Source organism: Lacerta agilis, chromosome 12, assembly GCF_009819535.1.
Source record: "Lacerta agilis isolate rLacAgi1 chromosome 12, rLacAgi1.pri, whole genome shotgun sequence".
Classification (NCBI taxonomy): Eukaryota; Metazoa; Chordata; class Lepidosauria; order Squamata; family Lacertidae; genus Lacerta; species Lacerta agilis.
The window spans coordinates 19,070,369-19,094,410 of NC_046323.1; the positions used below are offsets into that span (position 1 = coordinate 19,070,369).

Here is a 24,042-nt window from a genome sequence, read left to right on the forward strand (position 1 = left end):
TGAATTCCTTTTTTACTCAGAACTACTGTTTAATGGATTATGTACTTAAACCCTGTTCATACTGCATATGAAATGTAATTCATGCTTTTCACTAAAACGTTTGTATCAAATAGCCTTCTTATTTAGACTGATTTCGTTTAATACTGTATATTTTTATGATACTCTACCCCAGAGATTGTAACACAATACTCCTGCATATATAATTTTGGAAAGGAAAAAACAACACTCTGAATGTTAAGATTAGGCAACATGAATTTGTGTATGGATCTTAAAACTGAGAAATGTTACCTAAATCGTTAAGAGGAGGAAAGTTAAAATGGTTAAAAATAGGGCTACAGACCTAAGCAAAGAGAGCTTTATATTTAAGGGGGTGAGGCATTCACATTGCACTTCAAAAGGCTATTTTCTGGTGGCTAGATCCATCAGAATGTGGGTAGGCATACTTTTTCAAATGCGTGTCCGATTAACAGTCACGTTCATGGTCTAACAAATGGTGCACATGCAATTTTCCTTTGCTGGATCAGGACAAATGGGAGTTTTGCCCTTGACTTCACACTAGGATGGTTGTTACACTCAAAAGTTTTTCCCTTTACTATAGCATATAGAATTACTTTGCAGTAAAAAATCTCCATTGTTTTTATTAGACCTGTACCGTACCTAATTGCTCATTTGACAAAGAAGAAATTTGGTGGTCCTTTTGGAAACAAAGGTGTTGGTATTCAGACTCGCTTAAGTTTTTTGAGGTCTAAAATGTAACAATGCTATATATTAAACAATAACAAAAAAGATAAATGGATAAATTATTTGAGAAGCTCATACATACATTTGATTTATATAATATTCTAAGCACTGGGTTTTTATATCCAGTAAGTAATTTTTGTAGTGCATCCCTCTCATTTTAAAAGTTTTTGTAAGAAAATGCCCAAGAAAATGTAACCCCCCCCAAAAAAAACCTTAACTATCTCTTTTTCACCGTTTTCTTGCTTACTATAGCAAGACTTGCATATGTCACTCAGCTGCTATAAAGTGTATAGCAGTATTTCCTTTGTGGCAGATGGATTTAAAACTTGACTTCTCAATAAATGTAGGTTTACAATACATAACTTTACAGGATTTGTGTTGTATATAACAGGTTTGAACATATTATCTCAGAATTCATCTGCATGGCATTTTCAGCTCATCCCAGGGCCCATGCCAGTTATCTTAAGTAATAGGGAGAAAGTGTACTGATTGATAGCAGCTAAAGGCGTGATTCTGAATAGAAACAAAGGCTTTACAACAGAAGGTGTCAAATTAAACTTCGTCAGTTTGAAAAGTAGTAACATCCTGAAAGTTCATCTAACATATTTACATGTGACTAATGTTTATATTTTGCCTTCTTCCTTCTTTATATGCAGTGTAATGCTGCCTGCCTGGCAAATTTGCTGCACAGAAGTGTAGGATGTTCCTACTGTCATTTTAGGTTCTACTCTTTTTTTCAAAGTATGTACAAAGCCTAAGGGCAGACTTCCATATGTGGTGTTGTGCTCCCTTTTAATAGACAGATTTTTCCTTCCTTAAAAAAATTGAACGTGTAATAATTGATGTGCAAAAGGCATATATATTATTTAGAAACTTATCGCCCGCCCTTCTACTGCATTCACACCACAGAGAGCCACTTAAAACAATGGCAACACAACGTTCCCATAATAAAGCAACAATAGAAACAAACCAATATAAAAATTAAAATGGGCATGGAAGATAAAAGCCCTAAATAGCGTTTGCCATGTAAAACAAAAGCTTGGTGGAAGGCAAAAGTTTTCAAGTCAGCAGAAAGCAGCAAGAAAGCCTGGGCAAAATGGGGGAGTGTTAAGCATCACAGTGCAAGGCACTGTTTCTACTCTTGGCCAAGCTTTTTCAAGTCCCGAGACATTAATTTGCAATGAAGTTTTCCTTGTATAACCCACACAATTCTGCCCAGTTTCTCCAAATGAAAAAAGAAATGCAATAAGTAGATTTTTAAAGCACCTAATTCCCACCCCCCAGAATGTTAAGCATTATGTCTTTTCCATTTTCTGTTTTGTTGTATGTAGCGTTTGAACCAATTTGTGGTTTTATTCCACGACAAATGCTAATTACTGCTTGACATGGGCATTCCATCTGAGAGAGGTTTCTCCTCTGAAGTCTTCAGGGTAGGGATAGTGATGGGGTACTCTGAAAATACGGGAATAAAAAATGGTAGATAACAAAGGCATAGCCCTGTTGACATATGTTTAGTCATTTAAAAATTATTATTTTTGTTTTTAAATGATGCTGTTCCCTCCTACCATATATTACTAGTAACATTTCAAGAAATCTGAATGTTATTTTGAAAAATAAGCAGGTGAGGTGATACATATATATTTCATATTTTAAGATCAAATATGAGACAAGAGGCTTTTTAAAGTTTTGGCTTCAGTTTTAAATTTTATCAAAAAATTGGGTGATTTTAATCTTTCAAAATTAGTGGACTACCCTTAAAAAGCTAAGAGAGTTGCATTTATACTTGCAATTTATCACACTGTTTGGGGGTGAGGAATTAGAAGTATTATTTCAGGGCAAAGGTTAATAGCAAACTACTGGAAATGTTTTATTAGTCATGGGTAATTAATAAAGATATGTCTGCACTTAAAACACAGAAGTGACAACAAGAGCAAAATACTTGCTAAATGAGTCAATGTTTTTTCTCTTCCTTCCTTCCTTTCGGAATTACTTGTGAAGCGCACCCCAACTAAGATTTTTTAAGGAAATATTTTTGATAACCGTAAAGAACAAACAGTGGCTTCCCACCAAACACCTTCTAAAGTGGTATCAAGATTTAGAGAACAAAATTGATGAGAGATTGTGGGGTTTTTACTCCAGCAACATCTGAAGGGTACCCCACTGGCTAGCCATACAATAGAGTGTATATTCAATAGATATTTCTGTATGTTTGTCAAATGTTAGTGAACACTTATATGTGCTGGCCATGCCAAGGTGTATTGCAAGCAACAGGTGATCCTTACACATCTCCTTTATCTTACCCTATCCAACCTATAAGCCATGTAAATTATTAATGCTCCGGCACCCAGGCGACTTGTATGTTAGAGACAGAGAGCCGGGTGGGGATTTGACTGGTAGGTACAGAGTAGCTGCTTGGATTTTGGCAAATATATACTTATGTATCTCATGATACAAAAGTACCAGATATTTTAAGGGAGCAAAGAGATTACTGTCTTATGTCTTTATTGAATATTGTCTTACTTGTCCGTTATGCCTTTACTGAAATCAAATGATGATTTGAAATAGCTCAGGAGAATCCATTCATAATATTGAATGCATGTTAAATTTGCACCATCTGTTATTTCACTGGTCTAAGCAGTAAAGCTGCATCTTATCTGGCATATAGCCTCCTCCACACATTAGAAACCTCCCTGTCCTTGGAGATCTAACATGTCAGGTAGAAAGCTTTTACTCTGAGTTGCTTGGTTTCTGTGTGCAGGGAGACCATCCATTCATGTAGGTAACGTAGTATTTGGATCTGTAGAGCCGATAAACTTCAGAAACAAAGGTTTTGGGTTGTTGACCTGGACCCACCTTTGACCTGCTCTAGCTCTCATCTCAATCCAGTTAATATTTTTGAAATCAAGACATGACAACTCTGGGATCTGTTATTTGTATGTTGAAGAGCAATCCCCATTCATTGTTCTTTGGTTATCCTATTTTAAAGATTGTAGCATATATGGTACAGAAAAGTTATTAAATCCCATTGATTTCAGTAGGAGTTGATGCATGCTGGATTTTCACCAGATTGTGAAATCCACAACTTGCTTTCTGCAGAAATGGTAAAATGGTTCAATGAGAAAATTTCTCCAGTGGGCATGTTGGGAATTTTGAGAGTGTGTCATAGACACTCAAATTGCAGGGATGGCGTTGGCATAACAAAATGGCCACCACATCCAAGAGAGCAGGAAATGGTGTGGTCATGCCCTTACCCAGTGCTTTTTTTCTGGGGGTACGCACACCCCTAAACATTTTGTGGATTTTTAGTTTCTTCTCTAGCACAGTGAATCGTCAGTTCCATTACTAACCCCAGTGTCCATTTACTGTATTTATTTTTCCCGATTTGAAATATAAAATGGTTGTTTTCTTGAGTCAAAATGAGAGTAACCCTAAACATATTAAAAAAAAAAAAGCACTGCCCTTCTTACCCTTAGCTTGCCCGTTAATGAGGAAACAGGCACCTACACCAACCATTTCAGTGCCTGCTCACAAAGAAAAGTTTTTTGCCCCTCTCTTCTACTCAGAACAGGAGGGTGTCCAGTCCTGCATACGGAGTGGGTTCAGTGTAGGAGTGGCTGAGCCAACGCAAGCTAGAAAAGATCAGAAATAGCAAACAGTCTCTCATGTAGTGTGGATTTTGAAGGGCTATTTACTGACAATTTGGTGGGACGTATGGCTGATACTGGCAGCCATACCAACACCCCCATGTCAAAAGCATTATTGTATAGGTTGTATTTAAGTTATGACCTGTCCGTTGCTTAAAAAAACCCCCAGTAACATTGCAGCCCTAACGGGAAAATGTGGTTTTGGTGTCAGTTATACATGCATCAGTGGCATCCAGGCTACAGTAATGCCCTCTACGTGTTCAGAAATGTCAACTGTCACGAAATGCTGCTACCAGAATGGTAATAACAGGTGATAACTGTCCAGGGGCCCTTTACCTTACTTTACCTTTACCTAATAGTGGGTATATTATCTTATTACATTATACATAATGTTTGTATTAACCTTTAGAACCCATATCAGTTTGAGACCATATTATTTGAAGCACCATCTATATCAGTTGTGGCCAAACTTGGCCCTCCAGATGTTTTGAGACTACAACTCCCATCATCCCTAGCTAACAGAACCAGTGGTCAGGGAAGATGGAAATTGTAGTCCCAAAACATCTGGAGGGCTGAGTTTGGCCACCACTGATCTATACCCATATGAACCAATCAGTCCCTAAGATCCGCTTCAGAGGCCCTGTACTCTGGTCTACCACTAAAAAAGGTCAGGTCAGTTGGTACCAGAGGCAGGCCAAATGGCCCCACGACTTTTGGGACTCCTACCCCCAAGACCTGTATTTGGTCCTACTCTGTTGTTATTTCAAATGGATCCTGAAAAGCATTTTATACCATCAAGGTTTTCAGTGATTTTACTGCTGGTTTGCTATATTTTAATTTGATGGTGTTTTATGGGTTGCTTTGATATTCATGATACTATAATGTTGTAGCCTAATTTCTTATACTGTAAGCTGCCATAGATTACTTGACCATAAAATGTAGTAATTTAACAATAATAATTTATTTCTTCCCTTCCCCCTTGAATAAATGGTATGGATTGCATAGTTCAGAGTTAAATCTGAAAGGGAATTATCAATTTTGTACTAATTTTGTTTCTTTCCCTGTATTCATACAGAGCGAACTAAATACTAGTTTCCTTTATCCTGTTTCTTTAAAACCAATAATAAAAAAAATCAAATAATGCCACAGATATCATTTAAGATGGCATGTAGGCAATTGCTAAACCGTTGAGGGGGGAAAATCTGTGCATCTATTTTAGAAGCAAATTAGCATTTGCTACAGTTCTCCTGGGACAATCTTTTGGCATACTTTCAAGCCTGCTTTTCCCTAGAACATGCCTGGGTTAGAGCAGGTGCTTTTATAGACCGTTTGTATGTGCTGTGATATGGAGAAGAGTGTGGTCTTTTTCATATCATACATAAAATCGTGAGTTTAATTTTGAAACCAGAAGACTCTGAATTCGGTAAAAGATTTGTCAACAGGTTTCAGTTCTGTCTGCAGAGCTACCTGAGCACATGAGCAAGAATGAAGCTATCTTGCTCAATGATGTTATTTCAAAGGATTGTTCTCTTTCAAAAGGACATTAGGAAACTTCTGCATCATAAGATTTATGTGAGCCAGGTTTATATAGTCAAAATAGATGAATGAAGCTCTCTCTTATTCTAAGTAAGAAAAATATCACTAGTATTCCTTTAAAAAAATAATAACAGTGAAAATAACACGTAACATGCATGCTACCAAAATGCTCTTTTTATGCCCTCAGATGGGCTTACATAAAGGAAGATCAACTGCAGAGACACAATACAGTAGTGGACTGAGAATCCTTTCTCATATATTTGAAATATATGATGCATTGCTGCTTTGTGTGGTAGGGGGTACAAGGGATCTGTTTAATATAAGCTAGGTTATTATTCCAAAAGTTGGCTTTCTTGATAGTTTACTGTCAAAGTGGCTTACTGTTGTTGTTCTTATCAGATTATGGAGTTATAAGGCCACTCCAAGGTGTAAGCTATGCCTGCATTCATCCTGTTTCCTTCTAAGGAAAGTGTATGCATGGACATGGTTTCTTGTTAAAGTGGTCTAATATTTTGATATTATCTCAAGGGATGGCTCTGTGAACTCTTGCGCTGGAAAGAAGATCCTTCACCTGAGAATAGAACCCTGTGGGAGAATCTGTCAATGATCCGGAGATTCCTCAGTCTTCCTCAGCCTGAACGAGATGCCATTTATGAACAAGAAAGCAATGCAGTTCATCACCATGGCGACAGGCCTTCCCACATTATCCACGTTCCAGCAGAGCAGATTCAGGTTGGTTTACCTTTGCCTATTCAGTGTTAAGAATAAGAACAACAACAACAACGAAACCTAGTTTATCTTGAAAAGGAAAAAATTCCTTCTGTTTCTGCTCTATTAAATAGAAGAGTTTTAGTATGAATAAGATTATTTCAGAATTAAAACCTGCCATTGTTCACCTTTAGTTGAATGCTTGACTTTTTGTGCAATACAGAAGCATGTGTACATAGTACACTAGAATTAATTTTAGTGTTTCCTGATCAGTAGTTCCTCCACGTTAGTTCCAGTTTTTTAAACTTCTTTTTTTAAAAACGAGCTGGGAAGGTGCAAGAGTTGCCAAAACTGGATATTCACAAAGTAATATGCATGTACTTCAGGCATTTCCTTCGTCTTTTCAGTAGCTCTTGCACCCACAATTGCAGGAGCTGCAGATAGCGATGCTTAAAAAAAATAACTGGTGTGCATGCATACCTCTTACTTGTGGCAATGATTTATAAATGTGGAGGACGTAAATATACTAGGTGCCATAATGTTGAAATAAAAGTCCAGCTGATGCAATTGACAATGTTTCATTTAAGTGAAAATCGTGGGAGGAGTTCCAGCCCCAAATTCTTCATCCCACTTGCCCCCAGTTTGGAAATTGGGATGAGTCAATGTTTGTTTGTTTTTCCTTCAGAGCCCCTCTCCCACCAACCTTGGGAAAGGAGAGCATAGAGGCGCTTTCTTACCTGGCCTGCTGACCACTGGACCTTGGCTGGGTGCTGCTCCCCAGGTGAGCTGGCACGAGTTTAATGTGTCAGGGACAGTTATGGAGGGGTTTCAGGACTTGAACCAACAGATTCCTTCCATATAAATACAGAACAGGAAATACTGCCTCTCTGGGAATGGACGAGGCTTAACTTTATTATAAGCTGCCCTGGTAATAAATTTTGAAGGGCGGGGGTGGTACAAGTCTCTTGTACTAAAGACAGACTTGCGGGTCAGCCTTTCACTTTCCCCCTTCTTTTCCAAGAATAGATAGCCCCCTGCCCCCTGACTACACTCAAGACTCTGAATCATTCATATTATTACTATGGAACTATTTACAAAGCCAAAAAAGCACACCTGTGTTATTAAAGATAAAACAAACTGAACAATGGAATATTGGCTGCTTGAAATGATGAAAGCTGAGAAACTTAATGTTTGATTTAGCAAAGCGAGGGAGAGAAAGGTCTGTGCTAAAAAAAAAACCACACATTACTGTACTTGCTTGAAAATTTCCAGTTTTCATACACTTATCACTTGTTAATGCATTTTAATATGAGAATAAAAGGAAAAGCTTATGCAACCACATACATCCTTAGTTTTGGACATGGTTTCACCTTTTATACAAATGCTCATAGTTTCAATCCTGAGCATTCTTAGTAAAATGGATTTTACTAATCCTATAGAAATTAGCAGGATTTAGGCTAAGTAAGCATAGTTAAGGTTGGGCTGCATGTGAGCAGTAGCCAACGAAGTTGTAGCTGTACATAAAACTCCCTCCATACATGCAATATTAGCTGTGCCATATTCCCAACTTTTGTGGCTATGTATGGAAAATATGTGACCTTTTTAAAAGAGTGCATACATACATATGCAGCATCAGTGTCACCTTGTGAAATTTGGGCACAGCATTTAATTAAATGTATTCAAAGGCCTGAAAATTGAATGACATCCTCATGCACAAAACATGTCCCTGCCTTTAGATTTGCACAGGTTTCACAGCCTTCTTTACATATGTTTAAGTTCCACGGATGTTTCATCTGATGCTTAGGATTTCAATATTGTCTCATGTAATTCTGACTTTATTGAGTTTTTGGAATTAATAACAATCTAGTCATTGGTTGTGTGTTTTTTTTAAAAAAAAAACGTAGATGCTCTTGTCATAGTATCTCCTTTAAAAAATTCTGAACCTTTTCACTTTGCCATTAGCAATAGCTAAGTAATAATTCAAAAACACTATTTTGAGGGATAGGTAAGTACAAGCAGGATTTCCAGTAAAACTTTACACTATAGGGTGTTCTTCTTTAGCGATCCAGGCAACCAGTCACACCATAACATTCCTCAGTCCTCATTGGGCGGTTTATGGAGGCGTGATCCCCCCCATAAATTTTATGTAATGTTACAAATTTTAGGCTTCTCCCAAAAATGCTGACTTCTCTCTTCTCTTCCTGGTTGATTCTATTTTGGCTAAATAAAAATGAGAACTGGAAGAAATGAATTTGCTATTAGATTAAGTGAAGATGTTTATATGCAACTTCTAAATGGAGATAGTGGAAACAAAGGATATAGATGGCAGTTATTCTAATATTGTACACCACATGGCTTCTGCTTTCTGAAGAAACCTTTAATGATAATACTGTTCAGAGTAGTTAACATTTGGCTATACCATATCCCCCCCTTTTTTAATCTTATGTACATTTCCAAAAGTATGCTGCTTATATATTAAAATTCAGTTTGTGATTATTTGATGTACCCAGCAGTAACCCATGGCCCACATAATGCATGGAAACAACCATATATAAGACACCTGATATGATCTCTTGCATGCAGCAGCTGATGCTGCTTCCTACCTCTGCAAGTATTCCCCTTCCTTCTCTTTTCATAGCTAATGCTGCCCAACTGCACACATTAGTTGGCAGTACAAAAATATGGTAGAGAAAAGGCATGAACTTTCCTGCGACAACACAGCCCAGAGGCCAAATTCACATCCTCCTCACGACTCTTCAAAGAGGAGTTAATCACACAATCCGGACCTTCATACAATCAGCTACTCAGACATAGAGTCTGGTTCAAATTGGAAACTGTGAAGGGGAAGGACTTGTGCCATTCCTCCGTGATACATTTCATCACACACACTCCCAGCTGGATTGGTGAACTGAACCCACCGTGACTGTTATTGACATTCAGTTTATATCTCATTTTTCTATAAGGATTTGTGCCACAAGTGGCTAGCATTACATGTGAACTGATCTTAAATTAACCACGGTTTGCAGGAAACAAAAGTTGGAACTGGATTTGCAAACCTGTGGCTAGCTATGGTTAGCATCAAAATGGGTATACATGTAGTGCTAAAAGACAAGAGCTGGAGAATCTGTATGGGAAAGGTAGGGAGAAAGAATGAGATGTAGAGGAAATATGGAAACCCATGGGGCAGTGCATGTGGAGATCCGGTAGTGTTCCTGCCCCAGCTCAGTATGGGTAAACACAGTTACTTTAAATGTTTTTAAAGAAACCAGTATTTCTTATTTCTTGTATTAAACAAAAAAGTCAGTGTGGTTTTCTTTGTCTACCAGCAGCAACAGCAGCAGCAGCAACAACAGCAGCAGCAGCAGCAGCAGCAACAACAACAACAGCAACAGCCACCACCACCAGGCCCCAGATTACCCCCAAGGCAGCCAACAGTAGCATCACCAGCTGAATCTGAGGATGAAAATCGTCAGAAGACCCGCCCACGAACAAAGATTTCCGTGGAAGCCCTGGGCATCCTTCAGAGTTTTATACAAGATGTAGGCCTATATCCAGATGAAGAAGCAATCCAGACTCTTTCAGCTCAACTTGATCTTCCCAAATACACCATCATCAAATTCTTTCAGAACCAGCGATATTATGTCAAGCACCATGGAAAGCTGAAAGACAACTCAGGCTTGGAGGTGGATGTTGCAGAATATAAGGAAGAAGAGCTGCTTAAGGATTTGGAAGAGGCTGCACAAGACAAAAATACGAACACACTTTTTTCAGTAAAATTAGAAGAAGAGTTATCTGTAGAAGGGAACACTGACATTAATAATGAGTTGAAAGACTGATTGAAAAAGTATTTATTCAACAGTGTCACTGCTATTTACTAATGAAATGAAAATTCCATCCTGTGTTCTGTCAGCAACCTCTATTCATTGTTTGGCCAATGAATCTTCCAAAACTTGCACAAAAGTTGAAAAAGGATAATGCAGACTGCACTAGATATTTTACAATTTGCTTCAGAGCTACATATGAAGCATTGAGGATTGTTTCATATCAATTTGTGTTCACTGGGTACACCAAGATGTATCCAATAAGCATGATATCTGTGGGTTGTTTTTTATTATTATTATTCTAGAGCTTTCAGACAAGCATTACTTTTGTGATTTATTGTTTTGGTTTTGGTTTATTTTCCAATTATTACTGTTAACACTCCACACTTGATCTTTGAAAGCTCACATTTATTTAAATAATAGAAGAAGAAGAAAAAGAAGAAGAGTTTGTTACTCTTGCTCTATTGTATGTTACAAAAGAACTATAGACTGTGGGATGCAGTTTAAAGTTAACATATGCCAACAAATGCCTTGTATTATATGGCACTGCCGTAACTCAGATTTGTTTTCTTTTCAGAAATAAGAGGTCACTGTATCTTTTTCATTCTCATTCTCATTGTTACATGATTTTTTGAAAACAAAATGTGAAACACTGTTTTATCCCCATTATTTATTTGTAGATCCTACAGCATCATGTTGTAATTAATTTTTAGAAGTTTCCGTTAAATGTAATATTGCTTCTCTTGTTATCATACTGATTTTTTTTTCTATTTATAAATGTATTTTGATGGGCAGTAAAACAAAGTGTCTTAAAAGTTTTAAATAGAGAAAATGTGCTTTACACAGTTGCCTATAAAAAGTGCTCTATGTTATCCAAGCAATTCATACTATAAGCTTCACTCTTATTGTTGTATGCAATTTTTACTATCATGCAAATAAGCTTAGGTAAATAAAACTAATAGATCACCTTAGAAACTTATGCAATTAATGTGAAAATAATTGATGTTTGCAATGTGTCTTCCTTTGGTTTACAATCAATTTTAAAGCTACAGCTGTATAAATTTTCTGTATAAAGGTGTATTTCTTTTTTATGAGTTTATTGCTATGAAAACACCAGTTATTTTGTTACAGCTGGCTGTTTTTATAAGTGTATCACAATTTTCTTTAAGCAGAAATGTTCTGACTAGGAGTGGTTATTGACTGTAACTACACAATTAAAATTGTTTGTATGGTATGATACGACAGGGTTTGTCTGCTTTTATATGTGTTGGAGAAGTAGCATCCTAAAACATATGTTGGTACTTTTATCCATCACCTTGAGAGAGGTATCTTCAATTTGCCTCCTTATTTCTTATTTTCAATGGTCTAAAACTATGAATCTGACAAACAGATACTTCTAAAGGAAACCCAGTTTTCCTGTGAAAATCATAACCTGTCTCGTCTTGGTTTTAAAAGTTGCCTGCCCAACAGAGATAGCAGGATATTATTGAGTCAAAAGGCTATCAGGCAAAAACATATTTACAGTTCCTGGCAGTAATGCACTTATAATGGATGCAGCTGGTTTTGTTTTACAGTATTTGAATTTATGATAACACTGTTCCTTATACTAATGTATACACATGTTTTGCTTTGGTTTTTTTATTAAAAAAACCATTAATAGTCACAAAGTAAATAGGAAAGACGTACAATCCCTTACTAGGCAAGATTATTTTTAATGAACATTAATAAGCTGGTGATATAGAAGTAATAATTATAGGGTTTTGATTTCATATGGACTACATGTTGAGGCTTGTAAAAGCTGAAGTGAGGGAGACAAAAGAGAAAGCTAAAGAATATTGGTATGTTTCTCCAAAATAGCTTATTGAGGAGCCTGAGAGTTCCATTAAATGTTTAAATAGAAATTTAAAGTAATCATGCTAAAAGGATTTAAATGATTACAAGCATTATGCCTAGAATAATTCTTCAAGAAAGTGTATTTTAGGAAAACGTTTTCACTATGTGTTTTGCAAATAACACAAGAAAAATTCTACTTCCATTGAAAACTGGATTATATTTTGCTAGTGTTGCCTTGTTCTGCCATCTTGTTAGCACTGCCATTTTTTCTTTTGAAAGGAATATGTCTGACAACTCAAGATGTGTAATGCAATACCCAATGTGCATTTGAAAATTCTTCAAATTCTGCTTGCCAATAATTGTTTTTCTTCCCTGCAGGTTGTTTTGCTTCCTTTTGGTTTTTCAATGTTGTTGTTAAAGCAGGTACATTAAGACAGTGTTTTTCAACCACTGTTCCGTGGCACACTAGTGTGCCGCGAGATGTTGCCTGGTGTGCCGTGGGAAAAATTGTTTATTTGATTCCTATTCAAGAGAATTACTTTATATTATAGTCAATATAGGCACAGAGTTAAATTTTTTAACATTTTCTAATGGTGGTGTGCCTCGTGATTTTTTTCATGAAACAAGTGTGCCTTTGCCCAAAAAAGGTTGAAAAACACTGCATTAAGATAAATCCAACTGGTGCTAGGTCAACAGCTGGTGGAAACTGAGTACGTCCACCAGGAAACTAATGCCAGATTTATGCTAAAGAAAATGTATCAGTGAAACTCACTGTTTTAGATTGAATTGTATGTGTCTGTTTGAAAAAGACAGGGACAATTAACAGTTCTAATTTAGTCAATGATGGGAGAGCAGGTAATACTTACTTTCAGTCCACGAAGTAAGAAGGCTTCTGGAAGGTAAAACATTGGTCTGCAGGTGGCACGGGACTAAGTGGACTCAAGCTTCAAATAGCCCTTGAAGGGAAATAATAAACAAATGCTCTTTACTTGTCAGTGAATCAATATTTTATGCTTGGGAAAAACTATTGGTGTTCTTGGAAGTGATAATGTTCTGTATTAAATAAACTCCTTTGGGTATGACTACTGTTTCAAAAGCCAGAGCCTGAACAGAAGTTAGCAGCAACCTAGGCAGATATGAGTGGGAAAACAAGTGTCATAAAAGGCTTTCTTATATGGAAATACAAAAAGCTAGGACCAATTCATTCCGCTTCAAACGTATTTGCATCACTTGAGCACTTATGTTTGTTTTTCAAGACATTGGAGTACATAAATGGTCATGCAGTAGTATTTCGCACTAAACACTATTATACCAATAGCAATCTCAGGTGGTTGAGTATGTATCATCTGGAAAGCAAAATGGGACTCCCCACCTCAAACTGAGTATTTTCTACATAGTTGTAGGGCTCCTTAGATATGCTGAAATACAAAAATCTGTATAAATAACACAAAGTGGGGAGATCAAAAAGACAATATGTGGAGTGGGTAAATGTTGAGTGTCAGTTAAAAACAGAACATAGGGGAAAGGAGTAAATCTGCCATCTTATTAAATCTTCAGCATTTTTGTGTGAATTTTTCCTAATAAATGTTTGTATGCTGTTTTGACGAATGTACACATTTTTACAAGCAATTTCTCGCAATACTATCTTACGTAATGTGTTCATTTTTATGCAAACATTCCTTCATTATATGTATTTCAGTAAACATTGTTTGGGTGGAGAACTGCAGTGTTAAACAAGGCTAAGTACAAATTTTTAATGATGGCTCTGTTTGGGTTCTCATTTTGAAAAGTGAGAATTTGATAGATTCAGCTTTAATTGCAAACTGATTCAAATTTCTCTCCATCCGTATTGAGAGGATAAAGTATCAGTAGATGCAGTACTTCATTTCCACATTGCAAACTTCCAGTTCTTGCATATCATTAATTTGTTCTGCATCCTGCTGAAGCAGATTCTTTAAAAATAGAACAGGGTAGTCTTTGAGGTGCCACTAGGCTCACGCTTTCTTTTCTCACATATGCGACTAGATACTATAGCATCAATACTGAAGCAATTCCAGTTTTTGCATGTGAAGGTTAGCTTACAGCTTCTGCATATTATCATGAGTTCAAAATTTCGCATAACACCCTGGCTAGTGTTTGACAGCATTAAAGTGGATAAATGACAGAAAGTCACATTCTGTCCTAATGGCCTTGAAGGGTGAGAACTATGGATGTATCTTGTATTATTCTGATTTGATTCTGTTTCTAAATAATTAACACAGTAATGACATAGCAGATACTCACAGTTCCAGTTGTGAATGATAAGATTCGTTTGATGATAATCTTATTGATTTTGACATAAGACAAGAGTGCCTTAATTTTTGGCTTTCTGCAATGAGTGATTTCAGAACAATTGCTTGGAAGATTTTATGAGCTGCATTGTATGGCTGGGATCCAAGGAGCTACTTTTAAGTGCACCCAAAAGTTTGGGAATTCCCAGTGGGATTTTTGGCTTTTTTCCTTTGGAACAGATCCCCCCCATGCAATGTACCAAAAACTACTTGTAAATGTTCCTTTAATTTAGTGTTGGTTGCCATATTTTGTCCAGATTGTAATCATGCCACCCAGCGCCTATTAGCACCAACAGCTGGCCTAGATTCCTAGCTTTCATATTTCAAAAAGAGCAAGTCTCTAGCCTTTGTATAACTCAAGATATGAAACAAAAATGTTCAGGAACTATTCCACCCAGTTATGTTGTGAGAATCCCATTCGTGCTTCTTAGTGTACATAGCCAATGACTGAAATTAGGGAAGTACTAGTAATAGAGATGAAAAAGTTAAGAGGGACGCACCAATTGTCTGGACTTCCAGGTTTCATTTCTAACCATTCTTTTTACTTCTCTGCTGAAGACTTACTGCCTACAGAGGACTGTTGAGAAAACCAGAAATTTAGTGTAGATGTGACAAAAGATAGCAGGAGAAACATGAGTTCATGCTGTTTATAACTTATGCAATAAAAAGCTTTTGGGTTTTTTAAATTTGTAAACATTTGAAAATATTCCCCAGCCGATGCAGATAAAGTTGATGCAAGACATGGATTACATCAACTATGCAAAGAAGCAGAGTGTTGTTAGATCCAGTTTGCATCCTGATTTGTTTGCACGAAGAAGTGTGCATGCACACGAAAGCTCATACCAGGAACAAACTCAGTTGGTCTCTAAGGTGCTACTAGAAAGAATTTTCGATTTTGTTTGCACGAAGGTTATCCATTAATCAATTATCCATCCGCCAATTGTTATACCACACTTTCTAGTGCATTTTCGTGCCATTTTTCCTCACTATAAAATGTGCAGTTTTTAAATGTGACTTTGTTGCACCAGAGCACTTTAATCTGCTTTAATTGCATAAACCCAAAGTTGTTAGTATGCAATAGAATCCCTCCTGCAAAAAGTGACAGTCTGTAGGGGAATCTATATTGTTAGAATGGTGAATGAAGACACAGTAATAAAGGATAACCTTGCAGTTTGATTGGTTGCTTGGTTCTCCAGTCAAAAGTACCCTCCGCAAAATATATTTTGGGATCATTTTATTTCCATTGCCCCTATTAGTCTTCCATCCCAAATCCATTACTCAATTGCTCACAGTTTGATTTTGCATTGACCTGTATTAGCCATGTACACATTGCACTTTCCCCAGCATCACATGACTATACTAAGTCCCAACTGCTTGAAGTTTAAGGCTCAAACTGTACAGTGATATCCTTGGTTATTTCACATGGTGGGCAACAGGTTAAACTGTAGAACCTACATATAGTCTGAAACTATGTGTTTGACCTTGGCTTCAGATGCCCCCTCCAACCTGGCTTCCTATCAACAAAAATGTATGGTGTTTATTAATGCCAGATCATTGTTTCACCTTTGTCCAATATCCTGAAAAGAAGCATGTCACTCCATCAGTTTCATAGGAAAGAGCTTATAAATATATAACTTTTTTTTTGTTAAGCATCTTCAGTTAGAGGCAGGAAAGGCTAAGTTTCCTTTCAGAAATCCATGTTGCATGTTATGCAGAGTGAATCTTTTGAGTAAGGATGGATGGATGAAGAGGACAATCTCAGTTTATTTCTCATTTTTCCACCCTTAAATCTAGTTCTTCACATTTCCACGTCAGTTTATGATTTCTTAAAAAGTCATGGGAATTCATCTATCTACATTTTAGTACAAATGTTTCCTATTATACAATTTTTAATGTGCAATTTCCCATATATAATTTTGCAAAAAAAAAATCCTCATAATACAATGCATGTTTGTTATTTTTACAAAAGTAAAGATTTTTGTACACACTACTCTATGCTGGAGAACATTACTTGGCTGGAGGACTGTACAGCAGAATTTAGAGAAGTGTTAAATTTCAAAGAGTTGTGTTTCAGTTCACGTATGGTTTCGGGAGGTGCAAATTAGATAAATAGGCCTTTCAATGCAAACTCAATCTAATTTATTCCCCACCTCTACTTACAACTTTTTAAGATGCCTGAGATAAGCTTATGGTTGTCAACCAGAACTTTCTTGCCAGCTTCTAACCCCAGAACCATTTCCCCCCATGATCCTATTTCCCAGTCCCCCACTTTATCTCCTTCTAATCCCATACCTTGCTTCCGCCCTCTCCTCGGTGTGCTTAAGACCCATCCCTAAAGTGTACTGTTAGTGTTGCCATATGTCCGGAATTTCCCAAACTGGATGAGGAGGGTAGAGTCGGCCGGGAATTATAGTTGCTGAGCAGACCTGAATGAAGCCTGCCTCCCTCAGGTCCGTTCGTCAAGCCATGCCCCCCTAAGGCCGCCATGGATAGGCTCGTTTGAATCAGCGGGTTTGGCAGGAACCTGTGAGCCTCCATGGCAGCTGAGGGGGGCGGTGCTGCGCTCAAAATGGTGCGTCGCATTCAAGCAGTGAGGGAAGCACAGTGTCAGGCCATAACCACTGCTTACCAAAGAGGTACGGTAAGCTGCCATTGCCATACATCCAGAATTTCCTAGAAATACCCAGGATTCAGCTATCAGGAACAGCGTCCGGGCAGGAATCACTGAAATGTCCAGGAAAATCCAGATGTACTGTTCAATGAAGAATAATAGTTAATGTTCTAAAAAGGGTAGGGGAAATATCGCATCAAGTTTAGTAATTATGCTGCAATCACATACCAAGTTAAGAACCAACTCCCATTGTTTTCAGTCTGGCTTACTCCCAGGCAAATGGGCATACAAATGCAGTCTTTATTATTATTTTACAGTGATATCAGATAGACCCAACTTTTCCAGTAGATCCAGCTTTGCCTTAGTTTGAGTTTTTCATTTTTAAATTGGGAGAGCTGACAAAGAAGGGAAGGCGTCAAAAATGCTAGTTAATTTGTTATGATTTCCTGGGTCTTCAAGAAGAAGTCTTTTGGCATCTTACAGATTTTGCTGATCTCTGCCACAATGTGTTTGTGAATCTTTAAAGTGTCATGCAAGATTCAGCTGCTGCATGACTCAAAAGTGGTAGGCTCTTTTCCTGTAGCATTTAAGAGAAACTTCATGTAGTCTTACCTTGCATTAGAAAAGATGGATCCTGCTTGAAGAAATGGGCCTGAGAAGAGAGAGGGAAAATTTTTTATATTGATGAGGAGGCTTTCCTTGACTCTCAGTTGGTGTATTCCTTAACTACTAGCCCTCTCAGGGCACATTGTCTCTGGTGAAAATGAGCAAGATCCTATGTGTTTTTGTCACCCCGGGTGTTTTCCCATTGGTGAAACATCAGAACTAATCAAATGTTTAACCACTTCCTGTCAACAAGCTTTTCCTTCCTGTTTGAAAAAGCCCCCCACCCCAATCTTTCCCACTCGTTTTGAAAAGTCCAGTAAATGTCTGGTTTCTTGAAATGAAAAGGCTGCCGTTAAATTTAATCCCGTTGCCAGAACCCAGGTTAGTAGTAGATTAATAATAATAAATAAAATAAAATACTTAAACTAGCCTATCACTTCTTGTCTTGCCCTGCTCTCAAAAACAATTAAACTTAGTATATAAGGAAATTGCTATAAATCATTTCCAGGGCAATCCTATACATATGTACTCAGAAGGAAGTCCCATTTAGTGCAAAGCAGCTTACTCCCAAGGAAGGCAGTACATGATTGTAGCCTAAGCATCATTTACAACAGGGGTGGGGAACTTCAGAACCAAATGCAGCCATCCAGACTTCTGTATCCATCCCATGGAACTCTCTCCGAGCCATGCACCCTCTAGGCCACATTCCTCTCCCCTGCTCTGTGCTCTCCTGTCTGGAATATGTTCTTACTTCTCCTGCTGCTGCTGCCTATCGCCCTGCCTATCGCTGGCATTTGGCCCCTAGAAGGTTACCCACAAGGGAATGTGGCCCTCAGTGTTCCCTATTACTGATTTCCAACCTTTATCTTCTTTTATTTAACATATTTATACTGGTGGTTGTTTTTTTAGAATCTCCTCACAATGCTGCAAACATATCATATACAAAACAGAGTTTAAAATTTTAACAGCACAATCCAGTGCACACATGCTAAGAAGTAAATTCCATTGAATTCAGTGAGACTTAGTCACAGATAAGTTTCTATAGGATTCCACATTAACTCTTCCCCCCTTAAGAAAAACCAGTGAAATTAGCCAGCACAGGAAAACAACAGTCCCAACTAGCACAGTAACAGCAACAGATCAGCAGATCACTTAACAGTGGTGTTAAGCAGCAGGTGCAAGAGGTGTCTTCAAGGCCCACTTAAAAATTTGCAGGGATGGGAAGCAAATGCCACAGATGTGGGGCCATCAACCAGTATGAACCCTATTTTGCAGGTGGGCATTTGAGGCAGAGAGAAAGCAAGGGTGAATGGTGTAGATAAAACTTCTAATATGCCCAAGTGTTGTGTTGAACATGAACCCAGGCCCAAGTTTGGTACTCTATCATTCCTTTTGGACATGCAATACTTGATCGGCAGCCTCAATATTTCATCTATCTACACCTCTTTGGAATACACTGTTTAAATGGAAATATACTTCTTCAAATATCTGCAGTAACAGCAATGGACAGAAGACACCATCTGCTTTTCACTCTTATGCCTACAGGCGGTCTCTTCACCCCTTTTAATGAAGAGAAATGTCACTTGGTTTCTTTACATTTTCAGCTAAGCATTGCTTAATAAGATCTTGAGCAAAGCCCACTCACCCTGCTTTGGAGGCAGCAACCTTGCAGATGCTTAAACTGGGCATATCTGGATCTGATGTCTCTACTGAAATTAATGGGGTAGTCTGTCTAGGTAGGCGGCAGCTGATCACATTAAAACCCCAGTTAAAGAAATACCACAATTTGATTACAGACTACTGTTTGCAGCCAACCTTTCTTCAACCTGCCTCAGGTAATCACCCAGCACTGTATCTTTCCTCCCCAATAATAATAATGCATGCCATATGTCCTTTAGAACACCAAGTGCCTGTTATTTGAATACACATGGTATCAGTCCTTAAATTAGAATCTCTTGCAGTCTACCTGAGAAATAAAGCTCATACTGAAAAACAAATATTTTTCACATTCTATTTTAAGCATATACTTGAGGTCCCTTACCCTGCATATTAAAGCCAATGCCAAATATTGAGAAAATTATTTGTGCCTTTTCTAGGAATTATTTGTATCTTACGGGGGGAGGGAGAGACTTCCACAAATATTTTAAGAAGTTGCAAATCCTTTCTTAAAAGCTTGTAAAGAAAATGACACCAACTTTAATGAAAGGAAGCTTTCGCTCATACCAAGAACAAACTTAGTTGGTCTCTAAGGTGCTACTGGAAGGATTTTATTTTTTTGACTATGGCAGACCAACACGGCTACCTACCTGTAACTAGTTTAATGAAAGAATTAGTCATGTTATAGCCTGCTACCATTTATATAACAGAAATGTGTCTACTTACTTACTTACTTACTTACTTACTTGCATTTATATATCTCCTATGCTTCATAACTCTGAACTCAAAATAAATGAAAAAATTGTCCAGTAGCACCTTAGAGACGAACTAAGTTTGTTCTGGATATAAGCTTTCGTGTGCACGCACACTTCTTCAGATACACTGAAACAGAAGTCACCAGACCCTTATATATAATGGGAGGGTGGGGTGGGTTTTTTCTCAGAAGGGTGATTGACTCAATGGGTATGGTAATCCTGTTGACAACTACAGGTAGGTAGCAATGTTGCTCTGCCATAGCCAGAACAAAATAAAAAATAAAAAAAATCATTCCAGTAGCACCTTAGAGACCAACTAAGTTTGTTCTTGGTATGAGCTTTCGTGTGCATATCAAATGCAAACTACTCCTCCTCCTCCTCCTCCAGTAGTTCCAATGTGTGGGAGAAGGAATAGGCAGGATAACATGGAGTGGTTCAGAGCCTGCCCATGAGGCAGAGTGATTTGTCAGCCTCAGATGGTGGAAGTGCAAGAGGTGAAAACAGGCATGCAAAATGGGGCTGCAGTAATGCAGTATAGAAGGGAAAAGCTGGGGCAATTTCTGGATTGGGCAGACAATTCAGCTAGACAATTCTTGTGGAGAGGGACGGGGAGTTTGCAAGTGGAACAAGCAATGTGGTAGAGCTCTCCTAGTCTAGTAAAAATTACAACTTGCTTTTCTACCCATGAAGAAAATGATACAGGGGGCTCCTGCATACCTTGGGCAGCATGAGGTTTCATTTGGCGAATAAGGTGGGAAGCCACCATTCACTAGGCCAATTGTATTTATTTAGAACTGATACTCAGTCTTCAACAAAACATTTCCAGAGTGACATACTGGAGCTAGGTGCTCCATGAGCAGCAGGCCTCGCACCTGCCCTTGGCATCCTAAGGCCACTGTACTGCCCAGCACTGATGCCTGTCCACTCCCTTTCTAAAAGTATTTGGGTTTGAGACTCAACATTTCACTGATGGGGAGAGGAGAGACTGCCATTTAATTTCACCACAACGCAGGGCAGGATTGTGAAGAAAAAAGTAAATTTCAGCTCCTAGACATGCTGAACTGATTTAGAGCATTGCTGATGCTGCCACTGCAGCCACCAGGTGAGCCCATCAGGGTCCACTGAGGTAGGAGGAGAGTCAACAAAAGGCACTTGGCTAAGAAGCCCCTCAAACTTGGAACTGTCCCTAATGCATGCATCCCCCATCATCAAAGGCTTGATTTCTTCATGATTTCCCCCATTGTCGAAGGGGAAAAACTCCCCATCAGTTTCAGCCTACATATGTGAAGCTAAACACTGGGTAGGCAGCTTTGAACTAAGCCAGAGAGTTGTCTATGGGCCTCTGAGAGAAAGTGCATTATGCAGATTCTGCTGAAGAAATCCAGATTGTGGCAATATCGAGGGAGTTAGTATTCTATAGTTAGATGAATTTAAAAATTCCAACCATCATCATTAATGATACTATAAAGAAGGAAAAAATAGAAATAAATTATAAAGTGGTAGGAGCCTCTCCCACTTTCCCATTAAATGCATCCCACCAGGATTTCTAATATGCTCTTCTCCAATAGTGCAAAACTAGCTGGTTTTACTGACTCCTGAACATTCGCTCTGCCCACTCTTCAAGCCCTTCAGTTGGCTAGTGCCTCGGCAAAGGGGATTACAGCTTGCATCTGGAGATATTTGGCAGCACAAACACCAGCCACCCTTGAGATTACTGGTGTGACACATTGGTTGGAGCATCCTGCAGGTGCTCTCATTTTTGCCCGGGACTGGGGCAGCTCTCTGATGGCTTTGGGCTTGGTGACTTAAGCTTATTCAGCCCAATGTTATGGTCCTGTGCCAAACTCAGCATAGCTGCACTACAGACTGATCTGTGGTCCTTGTGATGCAAGAAGAGATGCAGTTGTGAAATGAAGCCCTGCAGGTGACGAATCTATGAAATATGACCCCCCCCCCAATTAAAAGGTGTTTTTTTTTCAAAATCCAATGAAATACATATACTAACTACACTAAACTACATTCTATCCTAATTGCAACAAAAACTAGAATTTCCTCCTGTTCTCAATTTTGTCAGCTGTGTCTAGTTTGAATACTCCTGCTCTCTGCCCCAAGGGTTGAACACCTGGTGATTTTCAAGAGAAGGATTTAAAAGTGGTTGTGAAATATGTTAGCTAACACATGCTAATATACTGTAGTATCTTGTGTAGATAAATACAATATGGGCATGTTCTGATCTAGTAAGGACGGAACACTCCTCACCTTTAGCCTGCTCTTTGTGGAACATACAGAGTGAAACTGTATTGTGAGCTATTTCCATTAGCTTTGTTGTGTAAGCTTCCAGTCCTAGATGCAAAGCCAAGGAAGTGGTTGCCCAGTCTGGAATTTTCTTCTCTGCTTGATCAGAGTTGAGTTACTCGGTTCCATTTGAGTATTGTTCTAACATTTTAAAAAACTGAATTTCTACGGCTACACATTTATTTATTTATTATCTTACAATACTTCTTTGGGGATTTTCTGACCATCTTGAGCAAAAACACAAAATGTTTATAATGTGATACTGATAGGTGATACAAACCTCATGCTCATTCATTTGGAATACTATTTATTGATTGTGTTTACGGGCAACTCCCCACTTGTGTGCAACCATGCATGGTACTGGGAATCTGGAAGTGGAACCTGAAGTGGGGAGCACCCTGTAGAGTCCTCATGGCTTGCAAATAGACCCTCCCCAGAGGCTCTCCTTGCTAGCTGGTGGTGCAGCAGGGCTTTGTTGAGGCTGTTCAGCTTCCCCACCTAATAGTTGTGTGTCAGCTGAGCAGTATCAACAAAGCCCAGCTACCCCTCCGGCTTGCAAGGCTCCTTCCCTGGAGCCTTAAGAGGTTGTCCTCTTTGAGCTATGGGTAGGGTCTCCTCGCAAGCCATGAGGACTCTCCAGGGTGTTCCTCACTTATGCACATTTTTAATTATGTGTGTAACCTCCCTCTTAAGTCAGGAGTCACCTGTATATACCACCTTTCTCCCAAGGCAGTTTACAATTTTAAGGGTCTGAGAAACCAACAGCATTCAGCTGTGTCTTCCACCTCAAGTCGGTAACCGAAAAAAGGATGCAGAGTGAAGGCTGGGGGGGAAATCTGTTGACCTCAGGATGTGCATATAACAATTGTCACTGTCTTGCACTGATGCCTAGATATCACTTTCATGCAGCATAATTGTCCTTATAACTGTGTATCTGAAGAAGCACACGAAAGCTCATACCAAGAACAAACTTGGTCTCTAAGGTGCTACTGGAAGGACTTTTTTTAAAAAAAATTTCATTTTGTTTTGTCCTTAAATGGGTTCATTTCAGACTTGACATCGGAAGACTGGGCTGAAATTAATCTGTAGGGAGCAGAGTTCTCTAATCTGGCAACAACTACAGTGGTGCCCCGCTAGACGAATGCCTCGCTAGACGAAAAACTCGCTAGACGAAGGCATTCGTCTAGCGGAAGGCTGCCCCGCAAGACGAATTCGTCAATGGGGCTGCCTCACAAGACGGGAAAAAAAAATTTTTTGTCTAGCGAAAACCGCAGTTTGCATTGCCGCTTTGCTAGACGAAAAACCCGCTAGACAAAAATACTCGCAGAACGAATTATTTTCGTCTAGCGGGGCACCACTGTAATTATATTCTGCATTATCTCCAAGTTTTATGAGACTGAGGTGGCCAGTGCTCATAGCAGTTGCATAAGGGACTCGTGTGAGATACTGAAACTCAGGACAGTAATGTAGCCATACACCTATATTCTGGTAGCAGATATGTTTGAA

General features: G+C 38.5%; 1 protein-coding gene and 1 long non-coding RNA gene across 27 annotated transcripts in view; one reads left to right on the plus strand and one right to left on the minus strand.

Moving 5' to 3' along the window:
• The window catches only part of SATB1 (SATB homeobox 1), a 123,056-nt gene extending 111,364 nt beyond the window's left edge, over window positions 1-11,692 (plus strand). For 8 of the 26 annotated variants that reach the window (XM_033166006.1, XM_033166028.1, XM_033166005.1 and 5 more), the window contains 3 exons: window positions 6,450-6,653; window positions 7,315-7,410; window positions 9,956-11,692. In XM_033166006.1, the coding sequence (XP_033021897.1) occupies window positions 6,450-6,653; window positions 7,315-7,410; window positions 9,956-10,465 (810 nt within the window). In that variant the 3' untranslated portion in view covers window positions 10,466-11,692. The remainder of the gene's footprint in view (window positions 1-6,449; window positions 6,654-7,314; window positions 7,411-9,955) is intronic. The other 18 variants (XM_033166007.1, XM_033166021.1, XM_033166020.1 and 15 more) reach the window with 15 other exon arrangements.
• Window positions 11,693-13,149: 1,457 nt separating this feature from the next.
• Window positions 13,150-17,866, minus strand: LOC117056083. Its single transcript, XR_004427686.1, has 3 exons — window positions 17,837-17,866; window positions 15,114-15,190; window positions 13,150-13,239 (listed from the first exon to the last, which is right to left on the minus strand). It is a non-coding gene; the product is annotated as an uncharacterized LOC117056083 (long non-coding RNA).
• Between the last annotated feature and the right edge of the window lie 6,176 nt (window positions 17,867-24,042).